This window comes from Salvelinus sp. IW2-2015, unplaced genomic scaffold, assembly GCF_002910315.2.
Source record: "Salvelinus sp. IW2-2015 unplaced genomic scaffold, ASM291031v2 Un_scaffold1756, whole genome shotgun sequence".
Lineage (NCBI taxonomy): Eukaryota > Metazoa > Chordata > Actinopteri > Salmoniformes > Salmonidae > Salvelinus > Salvelinus sp. IW2-2015.
The window spans coordinates 30,257-51,051 of record NW_019943137.1 but is presented as its reverse complement, the minus strand read 5'-3'; the positions used below and the strand labels follow the sequence as shown (position 1 = coordinate 51,051).

The window sequence follows — 20,795 nt, the reverse complement described above, 5'->3', positions numbered from 1 at the left end:
TGGAGCTAAGGGTGGGACTGGATGGTGTTCAGAATCGATCGGGAAGGGGGGGTTTGAGTGGGAGGCTGGAAGGGTGGGACTGGATGGAGTTCAGAGATCGATGGAGGGGTTGAGTGGAGCTGAAGGGTGGGACTGGAATGGAGTTCAAGAGGATCGATGGGAGGGGTGAGTGGAGTTGAGCATGAGGAGGTTGAGTGGGGCTGAAGAAAACAAACAATGATAACTATTGTAAAATATACTGTGTCCATAAAATGTATATAGTTGTATGACCTGGAAATAGAAGGTATAGGGAAGAGACCATCACAGGGAAGACCATCACAGGGGAAGAACCATCACAGGGAAGAGACCATCACAGGGAAGAGACCATCACCAGGAAGAGACCATCACTGGGAAGAGACCATCACCGGGAAGAGACCATCACAGGAAGAGACAAGCACAGGGAAGAGACAAGCACAGGGAAGAGACCATCACAGGGAAGAGACCATCACAGGGAAGAGACAACAGAAAAGAGATTAGCACGGAGAAGAGACCATCACTGGGAAGAGACCATCACCGGGAAGAGACCATCACAGGGAAGAGACAAGCACAGGGAAGAGACCATCACAGGGAAGAGACATCACAGGGAAGAGACCATCACAGGGAAGAGATCATCACAGGGAAGAGACCATCACAGGGAGAGATCATCACAGGTAAGAGACAAGCACAGGGAAGAGGACAAAGCACAGGGAAGAGACCATCACAGGGAGAGACCATCACAGGGAAGAGATCATCACAGCTAAGAGACAACAGAAAAGAGATTAGCACAGAGAAGAGACCATCACAGGGAAGAGAACGACAGTTAAGAGAAGCAGGCCTTTCTAATCGACCTGGCCCGGGTATCCTGGAAGGATATTGACCTCATTCTGTCAAGTAGAAGATGCCTGGTTATTCTTCAAAAGTGCCGTCCTCATCATCTTAAATAAGCATGCCCCATTCAAAAATGTAGAACCAGGAACAGAATAGCCCTTGGTTCTCTCCAGACCTGACTGCCCTTGACCAGCACAAAAACATCCTGTGGCGTTCTGCATTAGCATCGAATAGCCCCGTGATATGCAACTTTTCAGGGAAGTTAGGAACCAATATACAACAGGCAGTTAGGAAAGCTAAGGCTTGCTTTTTCAAGCAGAAATTTGCATCCTGTAGCACAAACTCAAAAAAGTTCTGGGACACTGTAAAGTCCATGGAGAATAAGAACACCTCCTCCCAGCTGCCCACTGCACTGAGGCTAGGAAACACTGTCACCACCGATAAATCCACGATAATTGAGAATTTAAGTATTTTTCTACGGCTGGCCATGCTTTCCACCTGGCTACCCCACCCCGGTCAACAGCCCTGCACCCCCACAGCAACTCGCCCAAGCCTTCCCCATTTCTCCTTCACCCAAATCCAGATAGCTGATGTTCTGAAAGAGCTGCAAAATCTGGACCCATACAAATCAGCCGGGCTAGACATCTGGACCCTCTCTTTCTAAAATTATCTGCAGAAATGGTTGCAACCCCTATTACTAGCCTGTTCACCTCTCTTTCGTATCATCTGATTCCCAGAGATTGGAAAGCTGCCGCGGTCATCCGCCTCTTCAAAGGGGGAGACACTCTAGACCCAAACTGCTACAGACCTATATCTATCCTACCTTACCATTCTAAGGTCTTCGAAAGCCAAGTTAATAAACAGATTACCGACCATTTCGAATCCCACCGTACCTTCTCCAATATGCAATCTGGTTTCAGAGCTGGTCATGGGTGCATCTCAGCCACGCTCAAGGTCCTAAACAATATCATAACCGCCATCGATAAGAGACAATACTGTGCAGTCGTATTCATCGACCTGGCCAACGCTTTCGACTCTTTCAATCACCACATTCTTATCGGCAGACTCAACAGCCTTGGTTTCTCAAATGATTGCCTCGCCTGGTTCACCAACTACTTCCCGGATAGAGTTCAGTGTGTCAAATGGGAGGGCCTGTTGTCTAGACCTCTGGCAGTCTCTCAGACACATATCTTCCTCACTAGCTTTAAGCACCATATGTCAGAGCAGCTCACAGATCACTGCACCTGTACATAGCCATCTGTAAATAGCCCATCCAACTACCTCATCCCCATCTCAACCCCTCCCATCGATCTCTGAACACCATCCAGTCCCACCCTTCAGCTCCACTCAACCCCTCCCATCGATCTCTGAACACCATCCATATTGGATTTCTATTTGCCATATATTTTTCAACTGAGCTGTGATGTTTCACGAATGTTCTGAACCTTTCTATTCTCATAGCTTCTAAATATTGTAAATTAAAGATAAAAAAAATTCTAAGAGTATTATTACATTATTGATCGATTGACTATGACTTTCAAATCGCCCAGCAGTGCTATCTGCAGCGTTAGCTCCAGGTAAATGTTGCAATTCTTCAGCCATTCCTGAACCTGCGACCAAAAACAAGCTATATATGGACAGTACCAAAACAAATTATGTAATGATTCTGTCTCTTCGTAGCAGAAAATCTGCAGAGCTGGGATGGTTGTGTCCCCCATATATTTTGTATAATAATTTAAATGGAAAAACTATTTGTTTTGTGTATCAGTTCATAAACCATGTGCCATGGAGTCGGTACATCGAWAATCTCTTCTCAACTATTTTGCAATCTATATGGCACAGCCGTACATTTTTTGGTCCTTAAATTAAACTGGTTTACTTTTTTATTCATCACAATTTTCTTTAGCCAATGTTGGTCTTTAATTCAGGGCCGACAGACCAGTTCTTACTTTCTCCTCCTTCCACTTGCCTCTTCCATTTTTGCGGTAATGCTGCAATTAGTTGGTTGTAATTTTGAGTAGAGCAGACATTTCCATATATTGTGTTAGCTGCATGTGTGACGTAACTCCACCAGTCCTATTTATGATATAATTTACAAAGATTATACCTTTTTTAAACATTATTTCCAAAAATATAGTTTTTTTAATCAATTAGTATATTTGAGTTTAACCATAATATTTGTTGCAATATTTATTATGTTTTTTCTGGTGGATTAAACTGAAATTGCAACCAACTTTCTATGGCTTGGTTTACCTGTACCTTGTCAGTGTAAAGGATTTGTGTTGGTTAAGTTCTTACCTGTATCTTGTCAGTGTAAAGGTTTTGTATTGGTTAAGTTCTTACCTGTTTCTTGTCAGTTTAAAGGTTTTCTATTGGTTAAGTTCTTACCTGTATCTGTATGGTCCTCAGGGGAGAGAGGTGACTCGTCCGGCTACCCCGGAAGTCCCGGAGCTAAAGGTGAGTCCGGAACCCCCGGTTACCCAGGTGGCCAAGGTGCTAATGGCGCCCCCGGCGACAACGGTTTCCCAGGGGGCCCTGGGTTCAGCGGACAGAAGGGAGCACCGGGAGTTCCTGGAAGACCCGGACTCTTGGGTGAGTAGTGGTGATGATGATGTCACTGGACGTGATGTCATAAATGTCACACAGATGAATCATGTCACAGGGAAGTGATATTTAAACAATTTAGAAAAGGTGGAATAAGAGAAGAAAAAAAAAAAWATATATATATATACTGTATATTATATTATTATTATATTAACCCCCTCATCCTCATTCATCATTTTCTATGTTCCTGGTTATGTTTTTTGGGGTCCCCCCTCCTCCTCTCAGGTACCCCTGGTTTCACTGGGGCAAAGGGTCTGAACGGATACCCAGGAGGAAGAGGTCTGGACGGGACGACTGGCCGCCCCGGCTCCCCTGGATCATCTGGAGAAAAAGGTTTGTCGGACACACACACACACACACACACACAGAAATACGCCCACGCCCACGCCCACTCACACTCAAACACACACACATTACAGTTTGTAATACAACATCATTGGCCTGAGTGAAAATCTTTCTTTCTCTTCTTTAACTGACATGGCCTCTGACAATGTCATAACTTCAGTACAATGTCCCTTATTGGTGTCGATGTTATAATGCAATAATCATGTTCTTTCTCAAGGTCTGCCGGGATCTCCTGGTCTTGATGGACTCAACGGACTGGCTGGACCGAACGGTATACCAGGAACCCCGGGTTATAGTGTGGAGGGTCGCCCCGGCACCCCTGGAGCGGCCGGTCTGAAGGGAGAGAGGGGATCCTCCATCCCAGGACCCCCGGGATACAACGCGGAGAAGGGAGCGAGAGGAGAGTCAGGTGAGAAAGATTCATCAATCAATCAAATACAATTTCTAAGAAAGATCAATCATACAATTTATTTTATAGAGAAAGACTTCCTGTGTGTGTGTGTGTGTGTGTGTGTGGTGTGTGTGTGTGTGTGTGTGTGTGTGTGGTGTGGTGTTGTGTGTGTGTGGGTTGTGGTGTGTGTGTGTGTGTGTGTGTTGTGTGTGTGTGTGTGTGTGTGTGTGTGTGTGTGTGTGTGTGTTGTGTGTGCGCGTGTGGATGCTCTACTCGTGTTTGGTTGTCGGGGGTCCTGGTTGACGGGCTTCCCAGGCCTGCGCTTGGTCGTGTGGGGAGACAATCGGCTCCTATATCCCTGGACCTCCTGGGGACCCCAGCTGCCCGGACTCGATGGAGAAGAAGGTAGTTTACCCCTTTATTTTAGCCTTTTATAAAACAATAGATTATATTCCTCTGTCTCACCTATCCTGCTCCTTCTTCCATCTCCTTCTACTCCTTTCTACTAATTTCTACCCTCCTCCCTTCTACTTCTCCTCTCATCATCTTCTCCTCCTTTCTACTTCTTCTTCTCCACTTTCTACTTCTCCCTCTCATCTTCTTCTCCTCCTTTCTACTTCTCCCTCTCATCTTCTTCTCCTCCTTTCTACTTCTCCCTCTCATCTTCTTCTTCCTTTCTACTCTCTCTCTTCTCTCTCCTTTCTACTTCTCCTCTCATCTTCTTCTCCTCCTTTCTACTTCTTCTTCTCCAACTTTCTACTTCTCCCTCTCATATTCTCCTCCTTTCTACTTCTCCCTCATCTTCTTCTCCTCCTTTCTACTTCTCCCTCTCATCTCCTCCTTTCTACTTCTCCCTCTCATCTTCTTCTCCTTCTTTCTACTTTTCCCTCATCTTCTTCTCCTCCTTTCTACTTCTCCTCTCATCTTCTTCTCTCTCCTTTCTACATCTCCCTCTCATCTTCTTCTCCTCCTTTCTACTTCTCCCTCTCATCTTCTTCTCCTCCTTTCTACTTCTCCCTCTCATCTTCTTCTCCTCCTTTCTACTTCTTCTTCTCCAACTTTCTACTTATCCCTCTCATCTTCTCCTCCTTTCTACTTCTCCCTCTCATCTTCTTTCTCCTCCTTTCTACTTCTCCCTCTCATCTCCTCCTTTCTACTTCTCCTTATCTTCTTCTCCTCCTTTTAATTCTCCTCTCATCTTCTCCTCCTTTCTACTTCTCCCTCTCATCTTCTTCTCCTCCTTTCTACTTCTCCCTCTCATCTCCTCTTTCTACTTCTCCCTCTCATCTCCTTGTCCTCCTCCATCTAAGTCCAGCTCTAACCACTCTATCTCTGTAGCTAGTTGACTACGTGTTAAATGCTGAACATCTCCTCTCCCCTCCTGTCTGTCCTCCTGGGTTTCCTCTTTCTCCCCCCCCCCCCCTCTCCATTCTCCTCTTTTTATTTATTATGTCACCTTTATTTAACCAGGTAGGCCAGTTGAGAACAAGTTCTCATTTACAAACTGCGACCTGGCCAAGATAAAGCAAAGCAGTGCGACACAAACAACAACACAGAGTTACACATGGAATAAACGAACATGCAGTCAATAATGCAATAGAAAAAGTCTATATACAGTGTGTGCAAATGAGGTAGGATAAGGGAGGTAAGGCAATAAATAGGCCATAGTGGCGAAATAATTACAATTGAGTGATAGATGTGCAGAAGATGAGTGTGGAAGTAGAGATACTGGGGTGCAAAGGAGCAAAATAAATAACAGAATGGGGGATGAGGTAGTAGTTGTATGGGCTGTTTATAGATGGGCTAAGTAAGTAATCTGTCCTTCTCTTCCCTCCATCTAAATCCAAAACTCTGTAGACCTTTATACTGTAGCTAGTTTACTCTTGTGTTAACTGTTTATGGTGGGTTCCTCCAGGTTACGGTGGTCCTCCAGGCCCCCCAGGCCCACCGGGGCCCAGTACGGCCCAGGGAGACAGAGGTGACGCTGGGCTACCTGGCTTCCCCGGTACCCCTGGGAGACGTGGAGACCCTGGAGGTCCCGGTGGTCCAGGAAGGGAAGGCAGCCCTGGGTTCAATGGTACAGGGATGACTCTTATTTGTTGACCTCTCAATGTAATATCAACCAGAATGTGATGTTGATCTGACGTCTGGATTCAAAGGTACAGAGATTATTAATGTTGATCTGAAACATGGACAATTTGTTGGAGGGGCACGTCGGTTGACCACTCAATCAATTATCAACCAGAACCGGATGTTGATCTGAGGTCTTTGCCCAGTGGTTGATGTACCAAACCATGTCTGATGTTGTTGTTGTGTTGCCTAGGAGAGAGAGGCGACTCTGGGTACAGTGGAGTGTCAGGAACCAAAGGCTACCCTGGAGATACAGGATATTACGGAGGGAAAGGACCCAAAGGAAAGAAAGGTGAGAGATGTATTCTTTCAACATTGACCTGAACACATAACACTGGTATTTGTCAATTTGATCAATTATGTTATAGAAGATTTAGCTTGAGTCTTCTCTCTCTCTCTCATCTTTCTCTCTCTTTCTCCTTCTCTATCACTCTCATCTCTCATCTCTCTCCCTGTCTCTCTCTCTTTCATCTCTCTCTCTTTCTTCCACCTCCTCCTCCTCCTGTCTCTCACTCTCTTCATCCCTCCATCTCCTTCTGTCTGATCATGTGTGCGTGTGTTTGCTTCCTCCACACACATCTCTCTCGCTACCCCCCCACACCTCCCCCCACACTTTTGTCTCCCATCCTCCCTCATCCTCTCTCCCTCTAGGTTCTTCTGGTGGTAAGGGGGCCCCAGGTATAACTTTACCCCCCACGGACGTCCAGACTACCTACGGAGATGTGGGAGGCCCTGGGCTCAACGGAGCTCCAGGCGCCATGGGAGAATCAGGCAATCCCGGCATTCCAGGCAGAGGGGGTGAGTAACCTACTAGGAACAGCCTGGCCTACTAGGCAGAGGTCGTGATTAGAGTAGCCTACTGGACTGGATCGAAGAAAACGTGATTTGTACCCACAAGTTTAGATTGGAATCCACACTGAATTCACACTCGTTTTACTTGCTTCTAAACAGTTGTTATGGATTCAGTCAGTGTGGAGTCTAGGCTAACCAAAGTTACCCTTAGTTACCCCTGATCTAGGTTCAGTTAAACCCTCATCCAATCTTAACCTCAACCATAAGGTAGTTAAACCWAATACTGTCCTTGGATCAGTGTTCTAAGTGTATCTTCCACCTTTGTTCCAGGTCCTAAAGGAAGGCCCGGTGCGGTGGGGAAGCTGGGGAGGAACGGAGGGTCAGGTCTGGATGGACCTCTGGGAGATCCTGGTTCTCCTGGTTTCCCTGGACCTTCCGGATCACAAGGTATGCGTGTACGTGTGTGTGAGTGTGTATGTCTATCTGTGTGTACGTGTGTGTGTACGTGTTTATCTATACTTGTGGGGACCAGCAGTCAGTATAGGTGTGTGGGTAAACCACTGAGGAAGCCAAGCCAATACAAAATCCATATAACAACCTGTGTTGTGATAATTACGTTGTTTGCTCTATAACCCGTTAGTTCCTCCTCCACTGTGATGTACAATAAGGCAGAGACAACACAAAGACAACAGTCACACAGTGGAGGAATAAATTCAACTACACTTACGTTTGTTTCATCACACAACCAGAGAGCAACATTAAATCAAATCAAATGTATCTGTCCAGTGAAGTCCACAAAGACAATGTTGCATGTAACAAACAGCTATATGACCTGTGACTAAGTGACTATTTTCAACAGTTGACTAAACAACTACTGATTGAGAACCACAGAGAGTTACAGCAAGTCAGCACAAAGACAACAGGAGCACTGCCTCTGCTATTCCAACGCCATTTACACTGAAACATGTAAACATCATCAAAGTTATATGCATGCGTGTGCGTGAGAGAAAGAGATGTCGATACATGTAAAGTCTTACAATGCTCTATAACCGCATCATAATGCATTATAGCTGGAGGTACTTAGGGGTTACCCAACATTTTAACATGTAGTACTCCTCTCCTATCCTCTTCCCTCTCTTCTTCCCCCTCTCTCCCCTCTTCTCTTCTCTCCTTTCCTCTTACCCCTCTCTACTCTCGTTCCTCTCCTCTTCTCCCCTCCCTCTCTCTCCCTCCTCTCTCTTCCCGCTCTCTCCTCTCCTCTTCCCCTCCTCCCCCCCCCTCTTCCCCCTCCTCTCTTCTCCTCTCCTCTTTCCCTCTCTGCTCTCCTTTTCTACCCTCCTCTCCTCACCTTTCCACCTTCCTCCTCTCTTCCTCCTCTCCTCTTCCCCCTCTCTCCTCTTCCCCCCTCTCTCTCCTCTCCTCTTCCCCCTCCTCTCCTCTCCTCTCCTCTCCTCTCCTCTCCTCTTCCCTCTCTCCCTCAGGTCTGCCTGGTAAGCGTGGTCTGCAGGGTCCCCCTGGCAGTGTGCCCGCAGCAGGAGTTGGTTTCACCCTGGAAACACAGTCAGAACAACCAGGTACCCATGTGTCCCCAGGGCATGTCCCGGCTCTGGAGGGATACAGTCTGCTGTACGTAGAGGGGCAGGAGAAGGCACACAACCAGGACCTCGGTGAGTCACACACACACAAGCAATTATAGGATTGGGCAGGCAGAGCGACCTATAAAAATTGCAGAAAGCTAATCTTTATATCTCTCCCCTCTCGATCCCTCCCTCTCAATCGCCCCCTCTCTCCCCTCTCTCTATCCCTCCCTCTCAATCTCCCACTCTCTCTCTATCCCTCCCTCTTTATATCTCTCCCCTCTCTATCCCTCCCTCTTTTATATCTCCCCTCTCTATCCCTCCCTCTTTATATCTCTCCCCTCTCTCACCTCCCTCTTTTTCTCCCCTCTCTATCCCTCCCTCTTTATATCTCTCCCCTCTCTATCCCTCCCTCTTTATATCTCTCCCTCTCTATCCCTCCCTCTATATCTCTCCCCTCTCTCTATCCCTCCCTCTTATATCTCTTCCTCTCTCTATCCCTCCCTCTTTATATCTCTCCCCTCTCTCTACCCTCCCTCTCAATCGCCCCCCTCTCTCCCCTCCTCTATCCCTCCCTCTCAATCGCTCCCCCTCTCCCCTCTCTCTATCCCTCCCACTCAATCTCTCTCCCCCCTCTCTATCCTCCCTCTCAATCTCTCTCCCACCTTCTATCCCTCCTCTCAATCGCCCCCCTCTCTCCCCTCTCTCTATCTCTCCACTCAATCTCTCCCCTGTCTCATCCCTCTCTCTATCCCTCACTCTCAATCTCTCTCCCCTCTCTCTATCCCTCCCTTTCAATCTCTCTCCCCTCTCTCATCCCTCCTCTCAATCTCTCCCCTCTCTCTATCCCTCCCACTCAATCTCTCCCTGTCTCTATCCCTCTCTCTATCCCTCCCTCTCAATCTCTCTCCCCTCTCTCTATCCCTCCCTCTCAATCTCTCTCCCCTCTCTCTATCCCTCCCACTCAATCTCTCCCCTGTCTCTATCCCTCTCTCTATCCCTCACTCTCAATATCTCTCCCCTCTCTCTATCCCTCCCTCTCAATCTCTCTCCCCTCTCTCTATCCCTCCCTCTCAATCTCTCTCCCCTCTCTCTATCCCTCCCTCTCAATCTCTCTCCCCTCTCTCATCCCTCCTCTCAATCTCTCTCCCTCTCTCTATCCCTCCCTCTCAATCTCTCTCCCCCCTCTTATCCCCCCTCTCAATCTCTCTCCCCCTCTCAATCTCTCCCCTCTCTCTATCCCTTCCTCTCAATCTCTCTCCCCCTCTCTCCCCTCTCTCTATCCCTCCCTTTCAATCTCTCCCCTCTCTCTATCCCTCCCTCTCAATCTCTCTCCTCTCTCTACCCTCCCTCTCATCTCTCTCCCTCTCTCTATCCCTCCCTCTCAATCTCTCTCCCCCCTCTCTACCCTCCCTCTCAATCTCTCTCCCCTCTCTCTATCCCTCCCTCTCAATCTCTCTCCCCCTCTTTATCCCCCCTCTCAATCTCTCTCCCCCTCTCAATCTCTCCCCCCCTCTCTATCCCTCCCTCTCAATTTCTCCCCTCTCTCGATCCCTCCCTCTCAATCTCTCTCCCCTCTCTCTATCCCTCCCTCTCAATCTCTCTCCCCTCTCTCTATCCCTTCCTCTCAATCTCCTCTCCCCCCTCTCTATCCCTCCCTCTCAATTCTCCCCTCTCTCTATCTATCCTCCCTCTCAATCTCCCCCCTCTCTCTCCCTCCCTCTCAATCTCCCCCCTCTCTCTATCACCCCCCTCTCCCCCCTCTCTATCCCTCTCTCCTCTATCCCCTCTCCCCCAGTATCGGCTCCGCCTCCCCCGTTTCAGCACTGTCCCCTTCCTCTACTGCACACCCAACGAGATCTGTTACTACGCCAGCCGCAACGACAAGTCCTATTGGCTGTCCACCACTGCGCCCATCCCCATGATGCCGGTGGGAGAGGAGGCCATCAGCCAGTACATCAGCAGGTGCTCCGTGTGCGAGGCCATGTCCCAGGCTGTGGCCGTCCACTCCCAGGACCTCACCATCCCCACCTGCCCTGCTGGCTGGAGGTCCCTCTGGATCGGGTACTCCTTCCTCATGGTGAGTGATGTGGGATTAAAGCCAGATTCAATCCACGGTGTGTTGTAGAGCACTGTTGACAGAGCGCCTTTCAAAGGCAATACTCCCACATTCTCAGAGATCACATTCATGGTAAACACTGAACATGGATCTCGGCTCAATCGTAAATTACCTTTCAATATCAAGCTCGGTACAGTGTGCCTCGGATTGAATCCCGGCCAATATTTGTAACTAAACTGTAAAGTTATTTCACGACACAACAACCCCAGTTTAAACCACCATAGTGAAACTAACACTCAGGACTTGTCTGGGCCTGTCCCTCTCTCTTTCCCCCCCATACAGCACACAGCTGCCGGGGCAGAGGGCGGAGGCCAGTCCCTGGTTTCACCCGGGTCCTGTCTGGAAGACTTCCGTGCAACTCCCTTCATCGAGTGTAACGGGGCTAAGGGTACATGCCACTTTTTTGCCAACAAGTACAGCTTCTGGCTGACCACGGTGGAGCCTAACCAGGAGTTCAACCCCCCTCCGATGGACACGCTGAAGGGAGGCAACCAACTCAGCAGAGTCAGTCGCTGTCAGGTCTGCAGTAAGATCTTGTAGCCGGGAGAAGAGTCGAAGATAGAGAGAAGAAATGGAAAACAGAGAGACTGAAACAACAAAAGAGAGGGTGATGATTACTTCTCAGAAAGAAAAAGAGAGAGGAGGTTAAAAAAAAAATCATTCCCCCTTTAAAAAAAATATTGCCCAAATGACTGAGTGAATTTAAGCCCCCTCCCCTGCTTCATCCCAGGATCTCACTTGGGGTGTAAAGGTGTCCTGAAGGGCCGACGAGGGCACTTCTGTGGGTTTATGATGCGCAAATATCGATGTTGGAGAGAGGGGGATGGATATAGAATGAAAGAGAGAGAGGGGATGGATATAGAAGGAGAAAGAGAGAGGGAGGGATGGATGGAGAGATGCGGGGTCTTGGTTTTGATTGCTCTGCACTAGGATATCACTGACAGTGTTGCTATAGCTACTGCATTGTTGTATATGTGTCTTTATTTGGGTGTTTTCTCATTACTATGGTTACGTGGTCTGAAAACATTAACGGCTACCTAGTGCAACCGCAAACCAACCCTTCGGAGCACACTGAACCGTTTCCCCTTCCTGGCTGCGTCCCAAATGGCACCCTATTCCCTATATAGTACACTACTTATGGCTTGGGCTCCATAGGCCTCTGGTCACAAGTAGTGCACAATATAGGGTTCCATTTGGGACAGATGCCTTCTCTACCACAACAACTACAGTCATAAACCTGAGAGACTTGCTATACTGTACATACCTATTTACTGCTAGCCAACCGCTTTTATACTCACACACCCACCGATGATATCTTTGATGTCTGAGATACAGTAAGACTCTATTATTACCAATATGTCATTTTTTTAATGTTACCCTACTCCGGGACTCAACTTGACAACAGTTTGGAAAAAGGCACTTTTAAAATACTAGAATGACGAGACCATGTATGTGAATGTATTGCACTGATGTGAATTCCAATAATGGGTAAAATATAAATGTCAGTCAGTCTGTAACAGTCAGTCCGCAACGTTTGACTTGTGAATCAAACGTGTGCCTTTTCAGTTTAGCTATAGTGACGGACGGTGAAGATTTAGGTTCTCGCCACCACCACAGAAACGAACCTATAAGCTCTGTGATTCACTGCTGGCACACAAATCATCAACAACAACATGATTATTATGGTTATTTCATCTCACTCCACGATTTCTGTTTCCGCCCACAGTGAGATCCTGATAGTTGTGTTAAGGGGTGGGACTTGTAATGCAAATGTACTGTAACTGCCACAGAGCGGAGAGGATACCACAAGAGCGTTGGGCCAGTAACCGAAACGTTGCTGGTTCGAATCCCTAGCTGATTAGGTGACAAATCTGCCGATGTGCCCTTGAGCAAGGCACTTAACCGTAATTGCTCCTGTAAGAGCGTCTGCTAAATTAGTAAAATGTCAAATTAAAGTTGCTTAATGGCAATTACATTTTCCCAAGAAAAACACAAATGTTGGGGGAAACAGATATAGAGTACTGCTACTTCACTACAACTATCTCGCTGACTGGAATGGGTGACCAAGCTGATAGTACCATGCAGCAAATCATACTTAAATCATACTTATTGTAACGGTCGTTCTCCTCCTCTTCGTCTGAAGAGGAGGAGTAGGGATTGGACCAAAGCGCAGCGTGAAATGTTGACATAACGATGTTTATTAAAGATAAAGACGAACACGAAAAACACTTGAGAATTTACAAAATAATAAACGAAGTCAACAGACCTGAACAAACGAACTTACATAACACGAAGAACGCACGAACAGGAAAATAGACTACACAAAACGAAAACAGTCCCGTGGTTGCAAACAGACACGGAAGACACACACAAACCAACAGTGAGAACATCCTACCTTAATATGGTTCTCAAATCAGGAAATGTAAAAAGCCTGCTCTAATTGAAACCATACAGGCAACCCTTTAACAACATAGAAACACATAACATAGAAGTGCCACCCCAACTCACGCCCTGACCAACTAAACACATACAAACAAGAGAAACAGGTCAGGAACGTGACACTTATTTAAAACCGTCATATTCTGCAGGGTTTCACTCACTCTTCTCACCCTAGCCTATCTACTCTCCATGGTTCTTGTGACCAAAATGTTTTTTTGTTTTTTTATAAAACCTCCACCCATCACTGCTCAGCAAAACATACAGACCAATAACCGTTGGAAGTAATCCCAACTAACGACAAACACACACACACACTTCTTCGTTACACCGTACCAAACCTGTCGCGCGTCGCAAATGATTTGTCACACCAAATGCGATCACGACATGCAGGTTAAAATATCAAACAAACTCTGAACCAATTATATAATTTGGGACAGGTTGAAAAGCATTAAACATTTATGGCAATTTAGCTACTAGCTTGCAGTTGCTAGCTAATTTGTCCTATTTAGCTAACTGCTGTTGCTAGCTAATTTGTCCTGGGATATAAACGTTGATTTTTATTACCTGAAGCACAAGGTCCTCTACTCCGACAATAATCCACACATAAAACGTCACCAATAATTTCTAGTCATCTCTCCTCCCTCTGGGCGGCAGGTAGCCTAGTGGTTGAACGTTGTGCAGTAACAAAAGGTTGCTAGATCAAATCCTGACAAACGTAAAATCAGTCGTTCTCCCTGAACAAGGCAGTTAACCCACTGTCCTAGGTCATCATTGTAAATAAGAATTTGTTCTTAACTGACTTGCCTTGTTAATAACATTTTTTAAATGTTAAATCCAGGCTTTTTCTTTTGGCGTTATATGGCGACTTTCCACGACGACCGACCAACTCAGAAATCTTTCAATCACCGTGGGTATAACAAATGAGGAGATGGCACGTGGGTATCTGCTTCTATAAACCAATAAGGAGATGGGAGAGGCAATCATTGAATAACATGTATGTGTAATTTATTTTGCTCGCGCACACGACACGAGGGGTGTAGTCAGCATGTTAGAATGTTTGTTATTGTACAGAAGCTTCTATACATTTATCAACGTTAAGGCCTATGTTCTGGTAGTCCCTATGCTGTCTCAGCAGTCTTGTCAATGGCCATTTCCAGAGCTACTACATTAGTTCCAGAGCACTACCATTAGGTTCCGAGCCGACTACATTAGGTTCCAGAGCCGACTACATTAGGTTCCAGAGCCCGACTACATTAGGTTCCAGAACCGACTACATTAGTTCAGAGCCGACACATTAGGTCCAGAGCTGACTACATTAGTTTCCAGAGCTGATACATTAGTTCCAGGCCGACTACATTTAGGTTCAGACCGACTACATTAGGTTCCAGAGCCGACTACATTAGGTTCCAGAGCCGACTACATTAGGTTCCAGAGCCGACTACATTAGGTTCCAGAGCTGACTACATTACAGACGCCTACCAGATCTCACAACACCTGAATAGGTGATTAACATATCAGCTGATCACATTCTATGATCTAGCAATCTGATTGATGCCTAACTGCGCAGTCGATGAGGTGGCTCACAACCATTGGTTGGTGGTTGATGCAATGCAACACCTGCAATGTAGGTGGCCTGGAACGTGGCCGTTGTCGCTGAATTTATGTTAAAGGTACTGGGTGACTTAATTAAATTGTAACCACTATGACCACTATGTCTATCACATAGGCCCATCTCTCGTTGGTAGCCCTGAGTACATTAWTTGTCCTCATTTGTCCTTGTTTTGTCTGTAATCTAGATTATAATTATTTTTACTTCACAGTATGTATCCCCTGTTTCAAAGGTTATTTAAAAATACATTTTGTGGAAGCTGGTCTGTACATTCGATGATAGGAACGGATGTTTTTATATGGAAATATAAATATAAAATATCATAGTACTTCTATGATTAGTTTTTGAATGACACAAAAGGATAAAACACACATGTTTATTGTCGCTCTTTTGACACTGTCCTCTGATGTTAAATAAATTCCACCATCTTAAAAGGAATTTTGAGAAAACCTGAATMTGATATTTTTTTTCATACAAATCCACATTTTACATGTATAACAGAAACATACAGAAGTGCCTACAATGATTATGCAGTTGTGCTACATTTTCCTCAAAGAGGATAAACAACAGAATTGAATGAGTCTTAAATGTGTATTMTTGTGTTCACCCTGAAATAAAGTATTACAATTTAAATCAGATTAAAAAGAATGATTAAGATTATGTGAGAACAATGTAACTAAATTATAGACCGCCAATACAAATAAAATAAAWTTTTATTGGTCACATACACATATTTAGCAGATGTTATTGTGGGTGTAGCGAAATGCTTGTGTATCTACTGCTCTATCTACAGCTCCAACTGTTTCTACAGCTCCAACAATTCAGTAGTATCTTAACAATTCACAACAATACACAAATCTAAAAGTAAAAGAATGGAATTAAGAAATATATAAATATTAGATTGAGCAATGTTGGAGTGGCATTGATTAAAATACAGTAGAATAGAATACAGTATATACATATGAGATGAGTAAAGMTGTCACGCCCTGACCATAGAGAGCTTTTTATTCTCTATGTTGGTTGGGTCGGGGTGTGACTAGGGTGGGTCATCTAGGTGTTTGTGTGTCTATGTTGGCCTGTTATGGTTCCCAATCAGAGGCAGCTGTTTATCGTTGTCTCTGATTGGGGATCATATTTAGGCAGCCATTTCCCCGTTGTGCTTTGTGGGATCTTGTCTATGCATGTCAGCACTATTATTAGCTTCACGTTTCGTTTGGTATTTTGTTGTTTTTGTTCGGTGTTCATTTAATAAAGGAAAATGTATGCCTACCACACTGCACCTTGGTCCATTCCTTTCGACGAGCGTGACAGAAGATCCCACCACAAACGGACCAAGCAGCGTGGCCAGGAGGAGCAAACATCCTGGACATGGGAGGAGATCCTGGACGGTAAGGGATCCTGGACATGGGAGGAGATCCTGACTGGAAAGGATCGCATTCCATGGGAGCAGATGGAGGCAGCAAGGGAGGAACAACGACGACACCGGGGTTCGCAACCAAGACGCAAGCAGGAAAGGCAGCCCCCCMMAAAAAWTKGGGGGGAGGCACACGGGGTGGTTGACGGAGCCAGGTTTCAGACCAGAGCCAATTCCCCACACTCGCTTTAAGGAGCGTGTGACCGTTCAGGCCATGTTATGCGGGGATGCKCACTGTGTCTCCAGTGCACATTCACAGCCCGGTGCGCTCGGTGTCAGCTCTCGGCACTTGCCGTGCAAAAATGAGCATCCAGCCAGGACGGGTTGTGCCGGCTCAGCGCTCCTGGTCTCCAGTACGCCTCCTCGGACCAGGATATCCTGCGCCGGGTCTACGGGCTGTATCCCCAGTGCGCCTCCACAGTCCAGTACGTCCTGTGTCTCCTCCCCGCACTGGCCCTGAGGTGCGTATCATCAGCCCGGTGCCACCTGTACCGGTCCCACGCATCAGGCCTCCAGTGCGCCTCCACAGTCCAGTACGTMCTGTGCCTCCTCCCCGCACTCGCCCTGAGGTGCGTATCATCAGCCCGGTGCCACCTGTACCGGTCCCACGCATCAGGCCTCCAGTGCACCTCCACAGTCCAGAGCTCCCGGCGACAGGTCCCAGTCCAGAGCTTCCGGCGACAGGTCCCAGTCCGGAACCTACGGCGACGTTTCACAGTTCGGAACCTACGGCGACGTTTCACAGTTCGGAACCTCCAACGACGGTCCACGGTCCGGAACCTACGGCGACGTTTCACAGTTCGGAACCTACGTCGACGTTTCACAGTTCGGAACCTCCAACGACGGTCCACGGTCCGGAACCTCCAACGACAGTCAGCGGTCCAGAGCCTCCAGCGACGGTCTGCAGTCCAGAGCCTCCAGCGACGGTCTGCAGTCCAGAGCCTCCGGCGACGATTCACGGTCCGGTTCCTCCTGCGATGATCCACGGCCCGGAGCCCCTGGCGACGATCCACGGTCCGGTTCCTCTGGCGACGACCCACGGTCCGGAGCTTCCGGCAACGATCCCCGCACCAGAGCCGCCATGGAGGAAGGACGTATCTGCGAGTGGAGTGGGTACTTCGCCGCGCACCGGAGCCGCCCCCGACGGTAGATGCCCACCCGGACCCAGGTTTTTTGCGGACTTACGGAGTCCATACTTTGGGGGGGTACTGGTCACGCCCTGACCATAGAGATCTTTTTTATTCTCTATGTTGGTTGGGTTGCGGGTGTGACTAGGGTGGGTCATCTAGGTGTTTGTGTGTCTATGTTGGCCTGTTATGGTTTTCCCAATCAGAGGCAGCTGTTTATCGTTGTCTCTGATTGGGGATCATATTTAGGCAGCCATTTCCCCGTTGTGCTTTGTGGGATCTTGTCTATGGATAGTTGCATGTCAGCACTATTATTAGCTTCACGTTTCGTTTGGTATTTTGTTGTTTTAATTCGGTGTTCATTTAATAAAGGAAAATGTACGCCTACCACGCTGCACCTTGGTACATTCCTTTCGACGAGCGTGACAAAAGCAGGATGTAAACATTATTTAAACATGATTAAAGTGACTAGTGTTCCATTATTAAGATTCCATGTCTATGCATATAGGGCAGCAGCTTCTAAGGTGCAGGGTCGTGTAACCGGGTGGAAGCCAGCTAGTGATGGCTATTTAACAGTCTGATGGCCTTAAGATAGGTGTTTTTCAGTCTCTCGGTCCCAGCTTTGATGCACCTGTACTGACCTTGCCTTCTGGATGATAGCAGGGTGAACAGGCCTTGGCTCGGGTGGTTTATGTCCTTGATGATCTTTTTGGCCTTCCTGTGACATGTGCTGTACTGTAGGTGTCCTGGAGGGCAGGCAGTGTGCCCCCGGTGATGTATTGGGCAGACCGCACCACCCTCTGGAGAGCCCTCGGTTGCGGGCGGTGCAGTTGCCGTACCAGGCGACGATACAACCCGACAGGATGCTCTCAATTGTGCATCTGTAAAAGTTTGTGAGGGTTTTAGGGGCCAAGACAAATTTCTTCAGCCTCCTGAGGTTGAAGAGGCGCTGTGGCGCCTTCTTCACCACACTGTCTGTGTGGGTGGACCATTTCAGATCGTCAGTGATGTGTACGCCGAGGAACTTGAAGCTGTCCACCTTCTCCACTGCCGTCCCGTCGATGTAGATAGGGGCGTGCTCCCTCTGCGGTTTCCTGAAGTCCACGATCAGCTCCTTTGTTTTGTTAACATTGAATGAGAGGTTATTTTCCTGGCACCACTCTCCCAGGGCCCTCACCTCCTCCCTGCAGGCTGTCTCGTCATTGTTTGTAATCAGGCCTACTACTGTTGTGTCGCCTGCAAACTTGATGATTGAGTTGGAGGCGTGCGTGGCCACACAGTCATAGGTGAACAAGGAGTACAGGAGGGGGCTGAGCACGCGTCCTTTTGGGGCCCCAGTGTTGAGGATCAGCGAAGTGGAGGTGTTGTTTCCTACCTTCATCACCTGGGGGCGGCCCGTCAAGAGTCATGGGCCCAGTTGCACAGGGCAGAGTTCAGACCCAGGGCCCCGAGCTTAGTGATAAGCTCGCCAGACTATTTACATTGACCCCCCCCCCCCCCCCCGCCCAGTTGTTTTGTACACTGCTGCTACTCTGTTTATCTATGCATAGTCACCCCTACTTACATGTACAAACTACCTCGACTAATCTGTAACCCCTGTATATAGCCTCGTTATTGTTATTTTATTGTGTTACTTTTTAGAATTTTTTTACTTTATTTGGTAAGTATTTTCTTAACTATTTCTTGAACTTCACTGTTGGTTAAGGGCTTGTAAGTAAGCATTTCACGGTAAAGTCTACACATGTTGTATTCGGTGCATGTGACAAATAAAGTTAGATTTTATGTACTATGGTGTTGAATGCTGAGCTATAGTCAATGAACAGGATTCTTACATAGGTATTCCTCTACTCCGGATGGATAGGGAATTGTGCAGTGCGATGGCGATTGCGTCGTCTGTGGATCTATTGGGGCGGTAAGCAAATTGTAGTGGGTCTAGGGTATCAGGTAGGGTAGAAGTGATATGTTCCTTAATTAACTAGCCTCTCAAAGCACTTCATGATGACAGAAGTCAGTGCAAGAAGTCAGAAGTTAGTTCAGTTACCTTTGCTTTCTTGGGTACAGGAATAATGGTGGACATCTTGAAGCATGTGGGGAMAACAGACTGGGATAGGGAGAGATTGAATATATCCGTAAAACACTCCAGCCAGCTGGTCTGCGCATGCTCTGAGGACGCGGCTAGGGATGCCGTCTGGGCCGGCAGCCTTGCGTGGCTAGGGATGCCGTCTGGGCCGGCAGCCTTACTCACGTCGGCCACAGAGAAGTAGAGCTCACAGTCCTTGGTAGCAGGCCACGTCGGTGGCACTGTGTTATCCTCAAAGCGGGCGAAGGTGTTTAGCTTGTCTGGGAGCAAGACGTCAGTGTCTGCGAAGTGGCTGTTTTCCCCTTTGTAGTCCGTGATTTTCTGTAGACCCTGCCACATACATCTCGTGTCTGAGCCGTAAACGACTGTTTGAAGTGTAAAAAGCTACAAAGTAATTACCTGTCATTTCATGTATTTTATTTACCACATTTGAAGTGTGCAACATACCTAACCCAGTAGTTACTTAAMCCAGAAGTTGCTGTGTGCTTAACAAAGACAACATTAAAGTATACCACACATTTGTTGTCTTCATCCTTTCACAGCCACAGCAGGCATATTTAGAGGCAGACTGGCCAAAGGGCAGTTCGGGCAAATGCCAGATGGGCTTGTTCATTTTAATCCCATTGGGCCTGTTTAATTCCGTTTGGGCCTGTTTAATTCGGTTGGGCCTGTTTAAATTGGTGTGGTTTTGTGCAAAATTATAATTATTTGGCTTATAAAGGGGGCCTCGAGGAGAAAATGGGGTGTGTGTTGGAAATGCCCTGGCTGATTTCTGGTCCCAGTCCGTCCCTGGTCATATTTGATCATCAACCAATGACCAACACCATCAATAGATGTGAACCTCTTATGGGTTGAGGGACATTTTGAAGACTGCCACTGGATGGGTAAAACAAACTTTGTGTTTAAAAATGTTTGTATTATTTTTTTTTTAAAGTGTGCTGAGACCTTGTTAAATAAAATACATTGTGATTTGATTTGACATATTTTTAGGGTAAAGTGTTTGTCAAAACCGTGTCATTCTTGACCAAAATAGCAAATTAATTATACTGCCTTCAAGTGTGAAGGTTACTTTTTTTTTWAAGAATAATAATTCCACAGTGAAACAAATGATGACCATGAAGATTGTACGTTTTTTATGTTGAATTCCATTATGCATTATATGGCTGGACATGTCTGGCAAGGTCAACTGATGTTTTTTTTTAAATGAATTGATCTTTAGATAATAAAAAGACGTACTGTTAGGCCTTGCTGGAAATGTAGATTGATTGGTCCGATTCTGAGAGCCACCCTCTGCCGTAAAGCGGCCTGCGCCAAACTGTCGT

General features: G+C 46.9%; 1 protein-coding gene and 1 long non-coding RNA gene across 2 annotated transcripts in view; both read left to right on the top strand.

The window, feature by feature from the left end:
- LOC112071880 (collagen alpha-6(IV) chain-like) overlaps nt 1-14,089 on the top strand; it is a 52,742-nt gene extending 38,653 nt beyond the window's left edge. The window contains 13 exon segments of the mRNA XM_070439551.1: nt 3,256-3,438; nt 3,676-3,783; nt 4,013-4,204; nt 4,445-4,591; nt 6,102-6,263; nt 6,510-6,608; nt 6,968-7,114; nt 7,439-7,555; nt 8,590-8,659; nt 8,661-8,716; nt 8,719-8,781; nt 10,494-10,765; nt 11,087-14,089. Of these exon segments, the coding sequence (XP_070295652.1) occupies nt 3,256-3,438; nt 3,676-3,783; nt 4,013-4,204; nt 4,445-4,591; nt 6,102-6,263; nt 6,510-6,608; nt 6,968-7,114; nt 7,439-7,555; nt 8,590-8,659; nt 8,661-8,716; nt 8,719-8,781; nt 10,494-10,765; nt 11,087-11,344 (1,874 nt within the window). The 3' untranslated portion in view covers nt 11,345-14,089.
- A 338-nt stretch (nt 14,090-14,427) lies between these two features.
- LOC139024664 (uncharacterized) lies at nt 14,428-15,581 on the top strand. The gene is made up of 2 exons (XR_011475991.1): nt 14,428-14,477; nt 14,625-15,581. It is a non-coding gene; the product is annotated as an uncharacterized lncRNA (long non-coding RNA).
- The last annotated feature ends 5,214 nt before the right edge of the window (nt 15,582-20,795 follow it).